At 34.7% G+C, this 19,418-nt stretch overlaps 1 protein-coding gene across 1 annotated transcript in view; it reads left to right on the top strand.

The window, feature by feature from the left end:
* EML6 (echinoderm microtubule associated protein like 6) overlaps window positions 1-19,418 on the top strand; it is an 80,859-nt gene that overhangs the window by 25,315 nt on the left and 36,126 nt on the right. The window contains exons 9-18 of the mRNA XM_010181141.1: window positions 1,523-1,779; window positions 2,152-2,364; window positions 3,355-3,522; window positions 4,443-4,549; window positions 7,338-7,456; window positions 8,106-8,292; window positions 8,986-9,091; window positions 12,712-12,805; window positions 16,174-16,274; window positions 18,140-18,342. Coding sequence (XP_010179443.1) covers window positions 1,523-1,779; window positions 2,152-2,364; window positions 3,355-3,522; window positions 4,443-4,549; window positions 7,338-7,456; window positions 8,106-8,292; window positions 8,986-9,091; window positions 12,712-12,805; window positions 16,174-16,274; window positions 18,140-18,342 — 1,555 coding nt within the window. The remainder of the gene's footprint in view (window positions 1-1,522; window positions 1,780-2,151; window positions 2,365-3,354; window positions 3,523-4,442; window positions 4,550-7,337; window positions 7,457-8,105; window positions 8,293-8,985; window positions 9,092-12,711; window positions 12,806-16,173; window positions 16,275-18,139; window positions 18,343-19,418) is intronic.

Below are 19,418 nucleotides of genomic sequence, written 5' to 3'. Positions count from 1 at the left end.
TCTTTGTTCTCTTCCTTCTTGCCCGTGAAGCATCTGAATCTATTAATGCTCCAGATAACTAGCTGCTCTTTTTGGTAGCAGTATTTACCACTATGGAATAGTTGTTACCAGTGTTCAGTAATAAGGCAGAGCTAAGAATGTTGGTTGGTTTTTTTCCCAAAAATGCTTTTTCAAGGAAAAAAATGGCTATGAATAAATAAGATCTTTCCCAACAAAATTTCTACTGGTATTGACATTTTGGAGTTTCACCATTTTGAAAGAAGTGTCTAACAAATTTATTTTGATAATTTTTCTAATATCTTGTTCGTCTGTAATATTAACCAGTCGATTCATATCAGCATCTCCCAGAAATCTCTGTCTTCAGTTACAGATTATTTTCCTTTCAGGACTCTGCTTTTAACAATACTACATATCAGGATTTTTAAGATAAAGCATTTTTAAGATATATTAACAAGATTGATTGGTTTTTAATGAAATTTGAGTCTTTTAATAAATTTGATGCTACTAGCAGTAAGTAATTAAAGCATAAATCAGGAAAAATGTTTTAAATGCTTAAAATGGAGAGTAACAGAAGCATGACACCTGCAGAAGATTATTCCTCACAAAATTTTCTTATAGCTCAGATATATATTAGCTGGTGCGGATTGTCTTTGTAAATACAAAATTAATGGCATTGAGACTTGGCTTATTGTTCAGCCAACTCAGGAGAAGATTTTTTAAATTTAGTTTTAATTCTTTCCTCATAGCCAAAGAATTTGGGGAAACCTACTTGCAAAAAGTTTGCCTACATTCACTAGCATTGCAGATTTTGGTTCCTTGATTGGACAGTAAAGGAGTTTATATCAAATGTAATTTGGTCAGAGAATAATTGAACATTTTTTAAAAAACTAAACAGTATAGCTGTCTTGATTTTTTTCCAAACACACATGCAAGGTATTGTCACTGCTGTTTTTTTCCACTGGTGGGTGATGGTGGTGGTGGTACTGAAACCTCCAAAGCTGTAGCTAGCAGGTCATGGCATGTGGGATTAATTATATCTGCCTTTACCGGTCTAACTGTTAGCCTCTAACCTAAACTGTTTGCCTGGCTCCCCAGAAGAGTCTATATAGAGAAATGGTTATCTACCAAAGGACATTTCAATGTGGACTAGTGAGAGACAGGGTGATCACTCCATATATTGAAATCTTTTTCCATTGTCTATGTTAAAAAAACCATTAAGACTTGACTAGTGTTGACTAGACATCTAACTGTTTTACAGCTGACATTAGGTGAATAGAATGAAGAGTAGCATTGACAGGTAAAGTTGTTTCTAACTTTTGCTTGAAATGTATGCTTATAACCAATGAAAGGAATAGGAACCTCTCAAAAAAAAGGTTTGTTTTTGTTTGGGGTTTTTCTTGTGTGAAATCTACTTTTTGTTGTATAAATTATTCAGTGTATCTGTCTTCATATTTGTCTTAAGTATTTGTGGATCGCATGTTCACAAGTTTACAGTTCATAATTTCACTATTGGCTCTTGCAGAGACATGACAGAGGTAGTTCATATTAAAGACCGAAAAGAAGTAATTCATGAAATGAAATTTTCACCGGATGGATCCTACCTTGCTGTGGGTTCTAATGATGGCCCAGTGGATATCTATGCAGTTGCGCAGCGGTACAAAAAAATAGGAGAGTGCAACAAATCTTCTAGTTTTATTACTCATATTGACTGGTCTGTGGATAGTAAATTCTTGCAAACCAATGATGGTGCAGGAGAAAGACTGTTCTACAAGATGCCATGTAAGTTTACAAGGCTCATGTTGTGAAAAAGTAAACTCCAGTGTTGATTTGAAAAGAACAAAAATGTGATCTAAATAGTACATCTGCAAGCAGAGTTTCTTGACTGGAACTTACATGAATATCTAACACTTTTCCACTTCTGTGTGTTTCTAGCATGTCTACGTGCAGCTGCATTAGAACTTGTAAAATGTGTGATGTGTCAAATATCAAAAATGTGAGATTATACTAATTTAAAGAGAAGTTTGAATCTTTATAATTTATTGAGGTTAAAAGACTAATTCCAAAAAGAATACAAATATAAATGTGATGAAAAGAAATGGAGTTCATTGAAAAACAAATTATTAAACAGATTATTCATTTGCATATTTTCAGCTGGGAAGCATCTAACTAGCAAAGATGAGATCAAAGGAATTCACTGGACCTCATGGACCTGTGTGATAGGATCAGAAGTGAATGGAATTTGGCCAAAATATACAGACATTACAGATGTCAACTCTGTGGACGGGAATTACAACAGCTCAGTGCTCGTGACTGGAGATGATTTTGGACTGGTTAAATTATTCAGATTTCCATGCCTAAAGAAAGGTAAGATAGTATTTTGTATTTCTGAAGAATGCAATATTTATCTTGATACCATATCAGTAGATTTTCTAATGGTGGCTTCTGATTCTTGTGTATAATTCAGATTAGTGTGTGCTCAGTTTATATTAACAGTCAGAGATGAGACTGTAACCTTCTATGTGTCTAGCAACTTCCTGCCAATGTATAGGTACTTGTTTTTTAGAACTGTTGAGAATGTATAGTAGGGGGTTGGAACTAGATGATCTTTGAGGTCCCTTCCCACTCTAACCATTCTGATATTACATTTTCAGAAACTAATTCATTAAAACTTTACGTCTCTTCAAAATTGTATCACCACCAGATGCAGTACTATAATGTGTCCCAATATATGCCAGTGACAATTTCAGAAACTTCAGTAGAGTTTCACTGTGTGTTAGCTCCGTATATTATGTTATATATGGTATATTATATGAGCTCCGTATGTTAGCTCAGTGTAGCTCTGTGTGAACTATTGGCTTCCTGTCTGCAGTAGGCTTTTAACACAGATTGTTTCCTCAATATTTGTACTGTACCATGCAAAAAGCAAACAAAACTAAACAAAATGTTTTGGCTTTCCGTGATCTTCAGTGTTTAATTTGATATCGTATCGGTGTGTTTTCTGATAGTGAATTTGAATTTACGTGTATAGTACAATACACGGTACATGTGTATGGTTCGCATTAGCAGTAATGGCCATAAAGGTGAAAATGAAAACTCTGTGTGTGTCTGGTACTTCCTGTCAAGATTTAAGTGCTTTTCAGAAAACTGAAGTGAATATGTTGTTCATATTATTTTATGCCATTTGATTTTATTTTAGAATTAATAGTAATATCAGACTATCAAGAGACATTTATGTATTTTTTGTTTTCAGTTTTCATAAGTGTTTCCATTAAAAGTCTAACTTTATTAGTTACAATGTTAATTTTTTTCTTTCTTCTTATATACTAACAGTCCTGGTTTTGGGTGTCTTTTTAGGAGCTAAATTTAGAAAATACGTTGGCCATTCAGCACATGTAACCAATGTCCGTTGGTCCCATGATTTTCAGTGGGTCTTAAGTACAGGAGGTGCTGATCACTCTGTTTTTCAGTGGCGATTTATTCCAGAAGGGATAACAAATGGCATCCTTGAAACATCTCCACAAGGTAAAAAATGTTCTTTTCTTAATTATTTATTAAATAAAATCAACAGAGAATGCAGTACTGTTGAAGAAGTTTTTATTGAATTAATAGAAAATATTTTTATTATAATTGCCTGGAAGTACATATACTCAGCATATCTGTGACATTTTACGTTTCGTAGACAACCATTTATTTTGGACAAGGTACATTAGAAACTCTTCTGCAATCTGCTATATCGTATGTTTAGGAGCACCTGAGTAGAATTTGTCAAAGCATGTGAAAAAGACATTTAGAGGGAGATTACTAGATCAAATTAAAATTTCAAAATCAGTCATCTAACTTCCATTTAGAAGCCTGACTACACGTGTTGAATAGTTTCTTTCTCTTTCCAATGCAAATTCACATATATATATATGTGATAGCTGGTTTTTAGATATTTTTTTCTTGCAATTTCCGTGATACTTACAATACATTACAAAAGCCATATGAACTACATGGTGGTATCTGCTGAGAATTGGATTCCCTTCAGCAAAAGGGCAAAAATTCACTCCGTACCTGCAGTTTGTTAAAATACCTATTATAGCAAATCTTTATAAACACAGTGATCATATGGGAGGTTTTTATTTACTATTTCTGTATGTGTTCACTCCAAAGCCTGTTAAGAAAACAGTATTCTCTCATATGATGGAAATGTACTAGTAACTACTTGGTTATTCTCCTTCCCTCTGCTACCCTCCTGCCCCAGGCATTGAAACAGGAGAAAAAGAAACAAAACCTGACACATTCAGTCAGCCCACATGATTTTTACAAGCTTCTTAAGCTTCCAAAGTTTTTGAATACTGCTTTGCATGTAGTCTAAATTATATACAAACATCACATGCTATTTTCTCGTGATTAGATGTGTTATATATTGATTTTGGTTTTTTAAATTTTTTTTTATGCAGAGGGTGGCGTTGATTCCTACAGTGAAGAATCAGATTCAGATTTATCTGATGTGCCAGAGTTAGATTCTGACATTGAGCAGGAAGCTCAAATCAACTATGATCGCCAGGTGGGTAAAAATTAATACACTATGCTAATTACCTGACAATTTATTGTGACTATTCAGTAAAGATAACAAAAGAAGTTTGCAGCTACTTCATCAGTCTACTCTAGGAAGATTGTTTTGACAGTATTCAGCTGTTTTTGCAACCAATATACATAAAACCAGAGTTTACTTTAGCTGGAGATGAGAATTTAAAATGGTTTAGAGAAAAAGCATTGCTGTATGTATCATTGTATGTTAGAATAAAGACTATATCTTAAAAAGCACAAATTTAGATATGAGAGCTCATTCTCATGATAGCTGTTAGAGAATTTTCAGTCCTATTAAATTTAGAATCCTAGAGGTTTTGTACAACTTATGCATATTCAAAGCAGAATACTCTCAATGAGTGTAAAGCCTACATAATACATTTATTTGTGACACATTCTTTTTTTATTGCCAGGGACAACAATGTCCGAGAATTAAAATCGCCCTTGTTTATGGGAAACAAATAAAATTGGTCTGTAATAATCACTTAATACTCTTAATTTTTTTTCTGTTTTCAGTGCAGCTGTGTTCTGAGGTAAATTAAGATAGATTGCTTCCATGTAAGAAGAAAGCAAATCAAATAAGTATGCTTTACTGCATTGATTTTTTTTTTCCTAGGAATAGTAGTATGCCATTCCACTTTTGACCTGCTCTTTCAGTGTTGATTTATGCTTTGTCACTTTGGGCCTGCCAGGTGACCAGGACTCTTGCCTAAACTTGGTTTCAGTCACCAAATCTGCTGTGCTCATGTCACTTGTTCACTGTGGGTCTGCACCCCTCTCTGTGGGGCACTCCCTTGGCTGGCCTTGTTATGCTCAGCTCTGGCCTCCTCTTCTTTTACAAAGCAGTTTTACCTCACCACTCCTTGATGTATGGTTTCACCCAACCTGCATCGTAACAATTTGCACCCACACTACTGTATTAGAAGGCATTATTCAGCTCACAAATTTACATGAAGTTTAGAAAATGCTGTAATAATACATAGGTTTACCCTTTTTAAGTTCATGGATTATGATTACACATTTCTGCGGGACTTATACTTCATCTGGTGTATGAGATATTTAGTTCTTACCTGACAAGAAAAGATTCAGTCCTGTTTCATTCATCAGGCTATTTCATGGCTGCCTTTACTGCATGTTGCTCGAACACGTCTCTGAAGGCAGAATTACCTATATTTTGGTTCTTTGCATTCCATTCATGACACTGAGTGCTTAGAAGGACTGATCTCCATAACAGTCTGTGATGTGAAAGGGTGCTGTTATCCTTGTTTTGAAGGAAAGGAAACAATAACATCAAATTCTGCTACCTGTCTCCTGTCTTACGCTTCTGTTTTGGGACCTGAGTTGCAAGAGCTGTTGTCATTGTGAATAGGCTATTACTTGTCACCTTGTCCTGTTACCTTATCGGTTGCAATGGTGGGAGGTCAGAATCTCCTCAGACCAGAACTGGAATCTTTTACCAAGCAGGAAAAATACACAATAAGCTTGGTTCAAGTTGGTTTGAGTGATTTAATGGCTGACGTGGAGCTGCTTCCTAGAACGTAGAAGGATCACCTCTAACGTTCCATGCTTTAGCCAAGGACCATCCTTTGTCTTTTCACCTCACTTTCTAGACTCTGCAATAAATTACACAGGTCCTTCTGACAACAGCTTACTTTACCTCTTTATTGCAGAGTGATTCTGTTTGCCAAATGAAACTGGTTTTGTCAGTTTTTCTTCCTCCTCTCTCTTCTACTTCAAGTCTCACTGGAATGCTTGTCCCATCTTCCTCTTCCCTCCTCCTCCTGATTTTTCCATCTGTATTCAAATCAGACAGCATACTCCTCCACGCTGTCTGTGTATCAAAAAGGACGTCTGGGTTTAAAAACTAAAAGTGAAAAAATAGTTGTAGGCAGTTAAACAGTGATATTCTGGGCAGGTTAATGCATGAAAAAGCTAGAAGCAACTTAAAATAGAATATTATCTAGGAAGTGTGAGACAACCCCAAGCATAAGCTGCACTTTACATTTTGTTAAAGGAAATAATTTTAAAAAAGCACATGGCAACAGAAACATTAATCTTATTTTGAGAATTGGGTTGGGGTTTTTTTCATGTTGTAGATGAAGCAGTATAGAAGATTCTAGATTTTGAGATGTGTTAGAAAGTGATGATCCTATATTCTGTTTCATTGGTAGCATTCACTGAGGAGCCAGAGTAAATGGATGAGAACACTCAGGATATTAACAGCTTTCATGTAAAAATCCAGTATTCCATTTTTTGCAATCACAGGCAGCCACAGCTTTGTTTGGTGCCATAGCTTTGTAGATGCTTCAGAGATCTTTAGCAGCTTCACAGAGTTTCAGCATTTCTGAAAGATTTAAATGTTGTGTCTTTTGTGTATTTATGGAGCTGTGATTCTACTTTGGGATTCTGGACACATTGGCAAAACACGTGCTGTTGGTTACTACAGATTTCACCATAATCCCGAGATAGAATTAATTTGTTATATTCAGCTTTAAGTATGTACACTGAAGCACATATGAACTTAAAAGACACTTAGAGTTCCAGCTGATATTCAAAGTCCTTTTTGCTAAATGGCACTGGAATCTACTGCTGCTCCAGACTAGTGTTCTGTGCCACTCACAATTCAGTGACTTAGTCTGTGTGTAACTACAGAATATCACATTAATGTATATTAAATTTAATGCTTTTAAAAGTCACTTTCATTCATATAGACAAATATTTTAAAAACTAGAGATGTGCAAATAACTTTAACAATTATTCTTCAGGTTTACAAAGAAGACCTACCTCAGCTGAAACAGCAAAGCAAAGAGAAAAACCATTCTGTGCCCTTCCTTAAAAGAGAGCGAGCGCCTGAGGACAGTTTGAAGTTGCAGTTTATACATGGGTAGAGTCATATTAGATAATACTTGTTATTTCTCATTGTTAAAACATCCTAGCAATGTTAATCAATCCTCATCAGAGCATTTAGCAAAGCATTTTTCAGTGCTTATCCACAATTAATTTGTTTGCCATTATTACTGTGGGTAATTTTTGGAATATCAGACATGGATTTTCTTTTTTTTGAGTTGTATTTGTTAAGGAACAAGAGATGGTTATAACACTGCAGCCATATCATAAATAATACATCAACACTGCATTTTATAAAATTACATTTTAAACTAGCTGTTCACTACATCTTAAGGTTCCTGGAGCAAAGACTCTCCATTAAGATGACCATGTTATCTGTGATTTGTAAAAATGCCTGATAGATTTCTGCTTGAATCCAATCCCTGTAAAACTCATCTGGAGACAATTATATGTAAATTATATATTCTTTCTGCGAAATCAGTACTAATTTAGTAGTTAGGTGTAAAGTGAACTGGGGTGAGATTCGTGAATGCCCCTTCTTGTTGGGAATAGTCTCTCTCTGCCTGTGTGCTGTGATATTTTTGAACTAAATTTGACACTGCAGCTGTACTCTTTTCAAGTTAATGTTACACAAATTACCAGAATAGTTTTGAAATGGAATATAACTTGTTTTGTATTTACTTCAGTTACAGAGGCTATGACTGCCGAAATAACTTGTTCTACACACAAGCTGGAGAAGTAGTGTATCATATTGCTGCTGTAGCTGTTGTATATAATAGGCAGCAACACACTCAAAGGCTGTATCTTGGTCATGATGATGACATCCTCAGCCTAAGTATTCATCCAGTGAAAGACTATGTTGCTACTGGACAGGTGGGTATTTAGAAGTTATCATAGCAAAACATGGAAATAAATTCCCTTTACAATATCTAATTAAGAAAAAATGTGGTTCTCTTTGTCCTTCAATATAGCTTTTCTCTCTAAATATGGGAAAGCTGTGTATTGTTTCCTATGTCCCTACCAAACTGGTGGGGAGTGCTGGACTGGAAACTATTAGAGGTAATTTTTAATTCATTCCTGTATAACAGAAAAACTGCCAATCTTATGCTGTGGCCTTGCAAACAATCTCATATTCGCTTTGAACCTCTGCTTTCATCTGTAAAAGACAGGAGCTGTATTTTATCTACATCCTAGGAGTTTTTGGGGTTTCATTAGTCAGTCTCAGTATTTTTTTACTGTAGTAACATTCAAAAGCTTTATTCAGATAAAGTCTGTTTTATGTTGGGCATACTGATATCTGATACTGAATATTATATATTCAGTGTATTGAAATATATTCATATATTGTGATAAATTCTATCCTTAGTATGATACTGAGTACTGATGTTTTAGAGACTATCTGCTGATATTTCTCTGAAAGAGAAAGTAGATCTTGAAAAAGATAAAATAGGGCTAGTGGAAAAGTAGTTACCTCTGGAGTGTTTGAAGATATGATAGTGCTAATTACTGATATTGATGTGCTTTGAACTTCTATGAGCAGATATTCCAATTAACCCTCTGATTTAGGTTGGAAGAGATGCTGCTATCCATGTTTGGGACACACAGACACTGAAATGTTTATCACTGCTCAAAGGCCAACATCAAAGAGGAGTGTGTGCACTGGATTTTTCAGGTAAGCCACAACCGGCATTTATCTAAAAAATTAATTAAAAAGCAATCCTTGTGATGAAATTTTAATTTGAATAGCTAGCCAATTTTACGACCAACACAAATGTTACATAAAGTCTGCTGACAACTTTGGTAAAAATAGTGTGTGTAGCAAATTCAGTCCTGGGCCTTTTGTCAATCAATCAATCAATAATTTATTTTTGTGATGTCTAATACATAATATCATGTATACAACTAGGACTCTGGTGACTGTCTACAGGGTGGCATAATTCAAAAGCAGGCAGAAGGGTGACTTGAAGTGTATAAATGAGGTGGAAGTGTGATCTGTAGGTTCATACAATTCTTCAGATTTGCTAACAGATTTGCTAATTCCCACATTTTTCAGTGAGTTTAAAGAAGAAGTAAATATGACAAAGAGTTGTCTGCTGTCCCTCCTACTTGTCTTTCTGAGATGGATGACCTAAGCTATCTCAGTTCTCAAAGGGTAATTTCTGTGTTCAGCATTGGAAAACATCATCCATATGGTGATGATTTACATACTTTTGCATCTTTATCAAAGTGCTTACAAATTCATTCTCCCTTTTTCTGTTTAAAACAAAAAAGGAGATTACTTTAGCTGAACTATCCTTTTCTTAATATGTTTGGGTTTTTTCAATTAAATATAGTTTATTTCATTTTCTCCTCTCTAGAAATGTAGTAAGAATTCATTAGGACATAAATCACATTTATGAGGCAGAACTATATGAAAGAAGCTTTATTTCCACAGAGATAAGTGTGTGGAATTGGGTCATATTCCATTATCAGAAGAGGAGCCTTGGTGTTCATCCAAGGGCTGGAATTCAAATATGAAATTGCTGATCCACTGTGGCATGTAACCCAGCTCAGAAAGTACATATGGTACCGGAAAAAGAGAAAATGGATTAGGATGATCTAATTGACATAGTGTGCATAGATGTTAAGAAAAGTCTCATTAAGATCCCTAGTAGAACAAACATTCACATATTTATGAAATACTTCATGGCTTACATTTTTAACAAAAATCAGATTCCTATACAGATAGTAAGTAGCTCATATATTAAAATCTATCTACCTCTATAAAAACCTAGAGTAAACTGACTACACATTTTGTGGACAGAAATCTGTACAAAAATATTAAAATTATTTTAAAAAGTAGTGACCATTGTCATCCTTACAGTGCTGCTCTAGGACTTGATTCTGAGAATGCACATGTTGCATTTCTGACCGGGGTTAAGGTTCTTGGCACAGAGGAGCAGGTAGTTGTGCAAGTACGCCAGTCACTATGGGATCAGAGTGTTACTTTGGTCTTATATAGGGAGTATTTATTGTGTTAATAAGAAGTATTTATAAATTAGGTTCAGGTCACACTACTTGAAGCTTAAAGAAAGAAACCCAAAACTTCCAAACTTTTTTGGCTGTACTTAGTCTGGCAGCTGACTCTATACCACCTCTCTCTCTCTGCCCTTACTCACTTCCTAAAACATCTGCTATTGGCCACTACTGCTAACAGTGTACAGGGTTGGATCACTTTTGTAGAACCATTCTGATGATGTTATGATGCAAAGTTTATAATTTCATTCATGCAGTGTTTGGTTGTGCCCTCTGGTGGCTAATTTAACATCTATAATTCTGGATATTGACTGGAGTGTATAGCCCATATTAGTGCATGAAACCTTTCAAGTGAATAAAGTTTAAATTGTAGTCTTACCAATAAAATTTTGCCAACCATGTTCCATTTACATAGCTGAGCTACCCCTAAAAATAACTAGTCATCAAAACATACAAATATACCTCTTAAATAATACACAATACTGCACATTTACCTTTCATATAAGCTATTGTCATAGCATTCTATCTCACTAAAACTGATATAGAATAGTTCTTAGTATCTCCTTTGCTTTCCTTTCTCATTAACTTTTTATATCTCCTTGTTTGTGTCTTTGAGTTTTGGGTGGTTTTGTTGTTTTTGTTTTTTTGTTTTTAAATAAACTCAGTTTTGGTTTTCTGTCCTGTTTTTCAACTTCATTCCTTCCTGCCTACTTACACTTCTTCCATCTTGGCCTATTTCATTCAACTGTGAACTCTTTTCCTCTTTCTGTAATTCCCCTTCACCTTCTTGACTTTCTTCTCATAGAACTCAGTTGCTAAATACTGTGAGCCCAGTCTAGCTGTGAGGACCTATTCAGCCTTATGAACTTTAAAGTAGTTCTAATGGAGTAATTTATACCAGTGGCATTCTTTCTATTCTTAAACTCAAATATGCTTAAGCACAGAGCCCGTAACATCTGTTAACTTCTACAAGAAGTAACATTCTCAAATCATTGCTTTTGTTCACTCTTTTGGCCATCTCCTCAGTTCTTTACTTCCTCCAGCTTGTAAGTTTTCTTCAGATAAAAAAAAACCCCAAAAAAATCAGGTAAACGGCTCCTTCTACAACCTACGAAGTTGAATGGGCTTATCATATACTTCAACAATTATTCTTTAGTTTTTTTAGTTTTTCAAAATTTCATTACAGTAGTTTGTCTCTAAAAGTTTGTTAACAATGGTCTTGTTTGTCATTATTTCATTCACGTAGCAAGGATGCCTAGGTACTGTTGCATTATGTATGATATTCTGTTCTTGCTTTTCGTCCTCTCATTATTAGCAGTGCTGTGTCTTTCCTGCAATAAAAGAGATGATAGCCAGCAGTTAATTTTAGCCTTATATTTTTCTATCATATTTATAGTTTCATTACCTTGCCTGTTAACTTTCAACCACATATTTAATTATATACTAATAATTCTTGTCACCATTTCAAACAAAGAAAAAAAAAGCATCATCTGATCCGAAATATTGCAAATAAAAATGTAACGTGTTTTTTTGGAGTTCTTAGACTCTTAAATTGGCTTTCATTGACTTGTTTGATCCTACCTACATTTCTTGTACTTATGTACAGGAATGTTCTGTGTCTGCCTTTGGGAAAGATTAATGGTTTGATTAGGAATATAGATTTTTAAAAACCCTAAATTAGGTTAGACATAGAAACATAACAAAAGATAATAAAGACAGAAGATTTTCTTTTTTAGAGAGGAATAACCTGTCTAGTAATCATCCAGATAAAAATTAAGCAGAAAAATCTTCTTGTGACCTATAACGCAACCTGTGCTGTCTCTGATGAGGGTGATGCCATATTCAAAGTCATCTTAGTTAAGAAGAGTAAGGCTAGGTCATGGATTAGTAGAGTGCTCGGTGAAATCTGTGGATTCTAGTTTGATGGGCCATCACCCAGTAGGTATTCATTTTGGTGCTAAGTATTGCACTAAGTATTTCAGCAGGTATAGACTTATCTATAATGATAGATGATCTACCTCATCTTAAGAGGTTGAACAGGTTGACTGTCTTTATCAGTTCATTTATCTAATTCTGTACGCAGTCTGCTTCAGGAACTGAAGGCCATCAGTGAATCCGAACCCTAAGCTCTCCAAGTGTTAGGTCCTTTTTTTTTTTTCTTCACTTATAATACATCATTTTAAATTCAGTTTACAATGTATTTATTGTGTTCATTGCTTGTTATATTTTTCAACTAAAGCCTTAGCACCTTTAACATGAACTATTGCTTCTGTACAGCTGATGGAAAATCTTTGGCATCTATTGGGCTAGATGATAATCATGCCATTGTGTTTTGGGATTGGAAAAAAGGAGAAAAGCTAGCAACTACCAGGTAAGAACATATCTCAGTATAAATTTCCCTGTGATTGCATTTTTCTGAACAGTATTATCTGCATGTATTACTTAGTTTATAGGGAAAAAATAATACTTCTCTGAAAGCAGAATGGTGTTTCAGAGCAATATATCCAGATTAAAATCCTTGGGATCTACACTTTTGTGTTTGGAAATCCTGTGAACTACTTCTGTCAGGAATTCCTTAGCCTTTCTGTTAGGATAGCTACATTGATATTGTAGCTTATTTAATGATTTTCAATTTAATATTTTCTCCCAATTTTACGTCCTGATTCAGGGCAGAAATGATCAGAGATGTCATATTTTCCTTTTTGCATTAGATGATATGCTGAGTTCCATCAGTGTACACAGCCAGATCACTTTTCTAAAAAGAAAAAAGTGTTCCCTCTGAAATAAATAGATTTTTTCAAGGTCTACTTATCTTGCCTGTCTTTTGAGTCAACTTTTTCTGAGATATTTGCTCTTTGCAGTTACTAACTGAAAGCTTAGCTAATAACCCAATAGTGAAGAAGCTTTTGCAATTGCTTGAAAGGACCAATGTTGGGAACAGGATTGGATTATGGTTTACTTGTTTTCTTTTTTTCTTCTAAAATATTGAGTTGTAACATTTTCTTTATACTGAATTAGCTGTATGTGTTAGAAGACTCAAACTGTTTGAGAACCTGGTTTCTGTCTTACCCTTGGGCAAATCAAATGTACCTTTGTGTTCAAGATACTAGAATTGTGTAGAATTTATGTAAGCATGGACTTACATACCAGAAAGGCAAGGAGTTAATTTCGTATGCTATCTACAACCATGTAACATCTAGCATTGGTCAATAGAAACTATTAGTATAACTGCAAGAAGTGCCAGTGAAAGATAATTTAATCAGTATTTGTTGAGAAGTTCCATAAAAAATAAGAATTTTCTCGTGGCAACACTATCTGTTAGTAGCATATACCATTACTGAGGAAATGAAGTTTTGATCCAAGCGTATGTGTACCATAATCTATATTAGCTCCATAATTTTGTATCAGACATCCAGTTTATTAGGCAGTAAGATTTTAAATCCTGTTTTTGTCTGTGTTGTAAAACATGATGTTTTCCTTTGTTATGCAACCTGGGTTTTACTGTCTCCAGATAGATTGTGCTTCAGATTCACAAGTGAAGAAATACCTTATATATTCCCATAGAGACGGCTAAGCTTTTAAAAACAAGATAATGTTGGGCTGTATGGCTGTCTCATACTGCTCACAGGAGAGCTATAAGATTAAGTACTCAGGTTCTTTTCAGTGTATAATACTAGATGTACCCAGTGTATCTACTATCATTGCTAATCTATTATTTTGGATATATGCAGGGTACTCACAGGGAGCATAAAAATTAGTTTATCTTCTAAAACGTTCCAATTTCAATTATTGTCTATATTTTAGCAGCGTCTAAAAGCAAGTCCCCCATTCTGGTAAGCACAGTAGAACATGTCAAGAGAGAGACAAAAACCCAGACAGGGGAGTTTGCATCTAAATTTTAGACATGACCCTCATGTGGCCTTAGCAGACAAGAAGAATTGAAGGACATCTCCTTACAATCTTATAGACCCAAAGAAGAATTAATGTAAAGGACTAAACCTGAAAAATGAAGTGTACATTCACTATTTACAAACATTCATTATGTTTATTCTGTAGTTATTTTATATTTTTTAAAATTGGTTTTCTTTTTGCCTAATTTTTTTGGATTATTTATTTCAGCATCACTTCTCAGTTTTCTTTTCTTGTTGTGAAGCTCAGAATATACTTTTTATTTATTTGTTTTAATTGCTTCCTAGATAAATTATACTGCTTGTTTCCCTATCTTGGCTCTACAGTCTTCTGTCTACTTTCATTAAAATCCTTATTGAGTAAGCATACACTGGTAGAATCAAAACATTTCTGAGCTTCTTTCACTATAGCTTCTCATGCCTTATATGCTGATGCAGTGCTGGTCTTACTTGATCCTCGTGTTTTGTATTAGTGAACTGCAATCCCTAAGGGAGCTGAGAGGTGCATTGTCAAATTTATTTACAATCTAAATCAGTGCTCTTCTCCTTTCTTCATTCTTTAAGAGCAAATGTCCTGTGCCAGTTCCTCAGAACACAGGGACACAAGGAAATTGGGGTGGAAATGTAGGCCCTTCGGTCAAAATCTCCTGTGTCAGCACTATTCAACCTATCACGCATGCAGACGTACTCTTGCCATTTTACAGGGACACCTGCACAGGGATACAATTATTTTGATTTTGCGCTCAGGGTAGGACATTTTGCATGTGTGATAGATGCTTCCAGAAGAAGCAGTATAACTGGCCTGAATTGAAAGACTGGGCATCATTACAGCAAAGTAGAGAAACAGGAGAATAAGGAATTACAAGATGTACTTCAAATGTCAAAGATGTAAAGGACGGGGTTTTATCTAGACTGATTCACCAAAAGAAGACACTGAAACCAAGAGGGTTATCAGAACCATGTGATTTTTTCCACATCTGCTAAACCTGTCAGAAAAAAGTGATGTTGTAGTACACTATCTGAAAATTCATATTGAACAGCTAGTGATTCTTGCTTTTGGTGTTTTATAAAACAACAAAATAGAAATAATTACTACTTTGCATCTGGGAATATATTTTTTTTGCAATTGTGAAACTTAAACTTAGAAATTGCCATAAATATTTTATGTACAAGAATGAGTTTAATTACCCAGGAACTAAACGTGAAGCTGTAGGTGCTGCTGAATGAACTGTTACATAAATTATAATTTTATAATTTGTTATTTTATTTTTCCTCTTGAATCACAGTAGGTTAAAGACTTCCTTGTTTCTCTTGACAGAGGATTTTAAATATTTATTGAGTTCTTATCCATTTAATTATTCATGTTGCCCTTTATAACTTCTCTTAATTGCATTGACCTTTGTTGTCTGCTTCTTCATTATGACTTAATGAACCAAAATTCAGTGGGAGATAATTTTTATTCACCATATTTCTGTAGTCTAATTTCCATACAGTGTATGCTCAAATACATTCTGCCAACTCTGTGGCTCAGAATTCTGAGACTAAACTCCTGCAGATTGGAAATACAGCACTCTACTTTTTGTTAGATAGGGTAATGATGGTAGAGATAATAGTGACATAGCCTCTGTGACTCATCTGCCAGTCCTCATAGTGTTATAGACCCATACTGTTGTGTTTGTACCAAGAGTATGACAGTCATGCTGATAAGATTTTCATTGTTAAAGACTATGTTTGCTTAGTCCAATACCGTGAAATGCTTATTTAAAACAAATGAGTTTGAAATCTTAAGCCATCCCTTACTGTGTTTCTTAAATTTTTATTCTTATTGCAGGGGCCATAAAGATAAAATATTTGTAGTGAAGTGTAATCCACATCATGTAGACAAACTAGTCACAGTTGGGATAAAGCACATCAAATTTTGGCAGCAAACAGGTACTGTATTGAATAGCTTAATTTATTTGAGAATGTCTATGTTTTTAATACAGGAACATCATGTTCTCAGCTTAAAAGATTGGTTTATTTGTAAAGTGATTTTCTAGTTACCTGAATACTAAAGAAGTGAAAACCTGTCTGTGAATCAGCCGATGTATCAATATTGCCTTCTCTTTGGAAGTAATTTCCAGCTAATTGTTTTTTAACTCTAGTCATGCTATTAAGGATTCCTCCTGAACAAGCATCCTTGGCTCACAGCAAACATGCAGTCCTGTAATTCACTTAGGCAGATTATGACTGTTGTTGTGAAAGTGCCAGCTGGTAGCTAAGAATCTTAGGTGCCTCTGGCACACTGCTGAAACTGGTAGCGTTTGCACTTCAGAGACTGATGTAACACTTCTGCAACCCTTCAGTTTCAACATTGAGCTGGTTTTCAGTCATCCAAGATGACTTCCAGAGATGGAAGTGCATGTTTCAAGGTGCCAGGCTGGAAAGATAGGTTTGAGGATGGACCTTAAAATACATGTCTAGCAAAACAAAAAAGAGAAATAAAGAATCAGGTATTTTGCAGAAGTTCAGTTATAGTAATTTGTATTTTATCCATTAGGTTAAATATGATACAGTATCACAAGAATCAAGATATCAAGGTAATTTATTTTTCATATGACACATGAGTTTTATTTCCTTTTCTAAATAATGAAAAATGAAAAATTTCCATTATTTAAATCCAGGATAAGATTCTGCAAACTAATAAGCAAAATATTCAGTTGGAAGTAGATATCAGTCTAGACTGTTCTGTCAAACTGGGAAAGACAACGAAGTTGGTTTCTGATTGAGGACATTTTTATTCAGGAGTGGGTTTTTCATTCTTCATGACTTTGAATAGTATGCTCTCTACGTGAGTACTCAGTAAAATGATCTCAGAGAACATCTTGTGTGTGTAAAATTCAGCAAAGGTAAGTGACACAAGGGCAGCTAAAAATAAAACTCAACTCAAAATTAGATAGTTTTAAGCAATTCCTATACTTATACCATACTTGGCAGCGTTCAAGTGGTTCAGGTGCTCTCAGATTAAAAATTACTTCTTTTTTTCCCTGCATTTTTAGTGCTTAGGTTGTTTTTGTAGTAATTAAATAGACTTGCATTGCTGTTTGCCAAATTATGTTACAGGAAAGTGCATTAAGCAGTATCTAACTCTAAGAATAGCCTCTTTGCAATAAAAATGGTATATTTTGAATTAAGATTTGCTCAGTGGAATTGGTGTTAACTGTGAAATACATGACAACTTGACACAAGGACACCACTGCCTATGTAATTTTGTAATTGTGTGTGTCTATAAGCGCTCAATTCATGGATGCATATGGCTACTTCTGCTTTCTGAACCAAAGTAAGGCTGTGGCAATTTGGTTCTCTGACTACCAAAAGAGGAGCAAATCTTGCCATTTATTCTGCAGAACTGCTGTCTAATTGTCAGATTGCCAGTGGACAACTAAAACAAACCTCTAGTATCTCATGTGTAATTGTGGTCATCTCTAAAGAGAAAAAGCTTGGCTGGAGCTTGGCAGGCTGCTCTGTGCAAAAAATATTCTGCCAGCCATTGCATTAATTCTTATATAAATTCTCACCAAAATTTGTCAGTTGCTTGGAAATAACCTGAATAACAGAGTCTGTACTGCTTCAAAACTGTCATTACTAGATTGACTTTTTTAATTGTGTTTTTCCCTTGTGCACTGTGTTTTCAGTATTTCTATTATCTGCTATGTCTTAGGTAATCGTAAGAGTTGATGGGGTCAAGGCATTTGTTATTTAAAGCACTACGGCTACAAAACAAAATAAAAAAACAGTTACTTTTTTGGGTGTTGCAGGTGGAGGCTTTACGTCAAAACGGGGAACATTTGGAAGTACTGGAAAATTGGAAACTATGATGAGTGTTTCATATGGGCGAATAGATGATCTAGTTTTCTCTGGTGCTGCTACTGGAGACATTTATATCTGGAAGGATACTCTGTTGCTTAAGACAGTGAAAGCCCATGATGGACCTGTATTTGCCATGCATGCATTGGATAAGGTATTTATTGTCTTATGTGATTCGTGCCTCTTTATTATTTTCTGTTACAATTCTGGATTTTAGAAGAGTATAATTAACATATCTCCCAACAAAGTTACTCAGCTTTTGTATGTGTATAAGCAAGCAATACATTGTTCTACAATACATAAGTTCTACATCTCACCAACATTGAAGGTGCTTAATAAACAAAACCTAACAGAAAACAAGTTGCACCAGATGAATCTGAATGTGATTAAAAGCACAAAACAAATATTGAGTTCTATTACTTAATAGACATGTATTTGTAAGCACCATGTTATATGTGCTCATTACCTGACCAGTAGCTTTCTGACCTCTGTATATGCAGAATTTATTTCCCACTATGCTCATTCATGTCATTCTCATATTTGTAAACCACAGAGGAGTAACAAGTAACATTCATTGCCTGTTCAACCTGACCCCAAAAATATTTTTGCATTATCAGTTTCTAAAATATGAAACATGAATTTTTTTTAATACTACCATTGATTCTTAGGATTTCAAATATCCAAAGGTTTTATTTTTCTGAGTTAATTATTCCAGATATCAAAAGTATTTTCCTTCAGTTGCTTCAATAGATCTCTAAAAGAAACTATGGGAAAATATATTGTTTATATCCCATAAATGAGGTTAGGGCAAAGTTTTGCCACTTGAAATCCACTGACAATTTGAAGATGTTGATAATGGAATATCCTTTTGGGGATTATAGTTTCAAATTTAAAAGTATAGCCTGAGAAGAAGAGTACTAGCTATTAACATTTTTATGTATCAAAGTAAGTTAAGATCCCTGTGGCTCAGTCTTTTCTGGCCCTAATTGATTGTTCCTAGCTTTTCCATCAATTTTTCGATTTGATCTTGGTACTCTATCTTCTAAACATCCTCTTCGGTTACATTTTTGTTGGTTAGTTACTTATGCTGTGTTTTGCACTCACTTGGCAAAGATAAAGAGAATCTACCAAGGGAATTAGCCAAAGAATTGGTCTCTATGCATTATTAGAACTCAGTTTGAAGCTGTTAAGTTAGTTGAATTTGGAATAACTCAAGAATCTATTAATACT

The sequence above is a fragment of the Mesitornis unicolor genome, unplaced genomic scaffold, assembly GCF_000695765.1.
Source record: "Mesitornis unicolor isolate BGI_N332 unplaced genomic scaffold, ASM69576v1 scaffold39493, whole genome shotgun sequence".
Taxonomy (NCBI): Eukaryota; Metazoa; Chordata; class Aves; order Mesitornithiformes; family Mesitornithidae; genus Mesitornis; species Mesitornis unicolor.
Note: the sequence above shows the minus strand (reverse complement) of the source record. Positions and strands in the feature narration are given on the sequence as shown.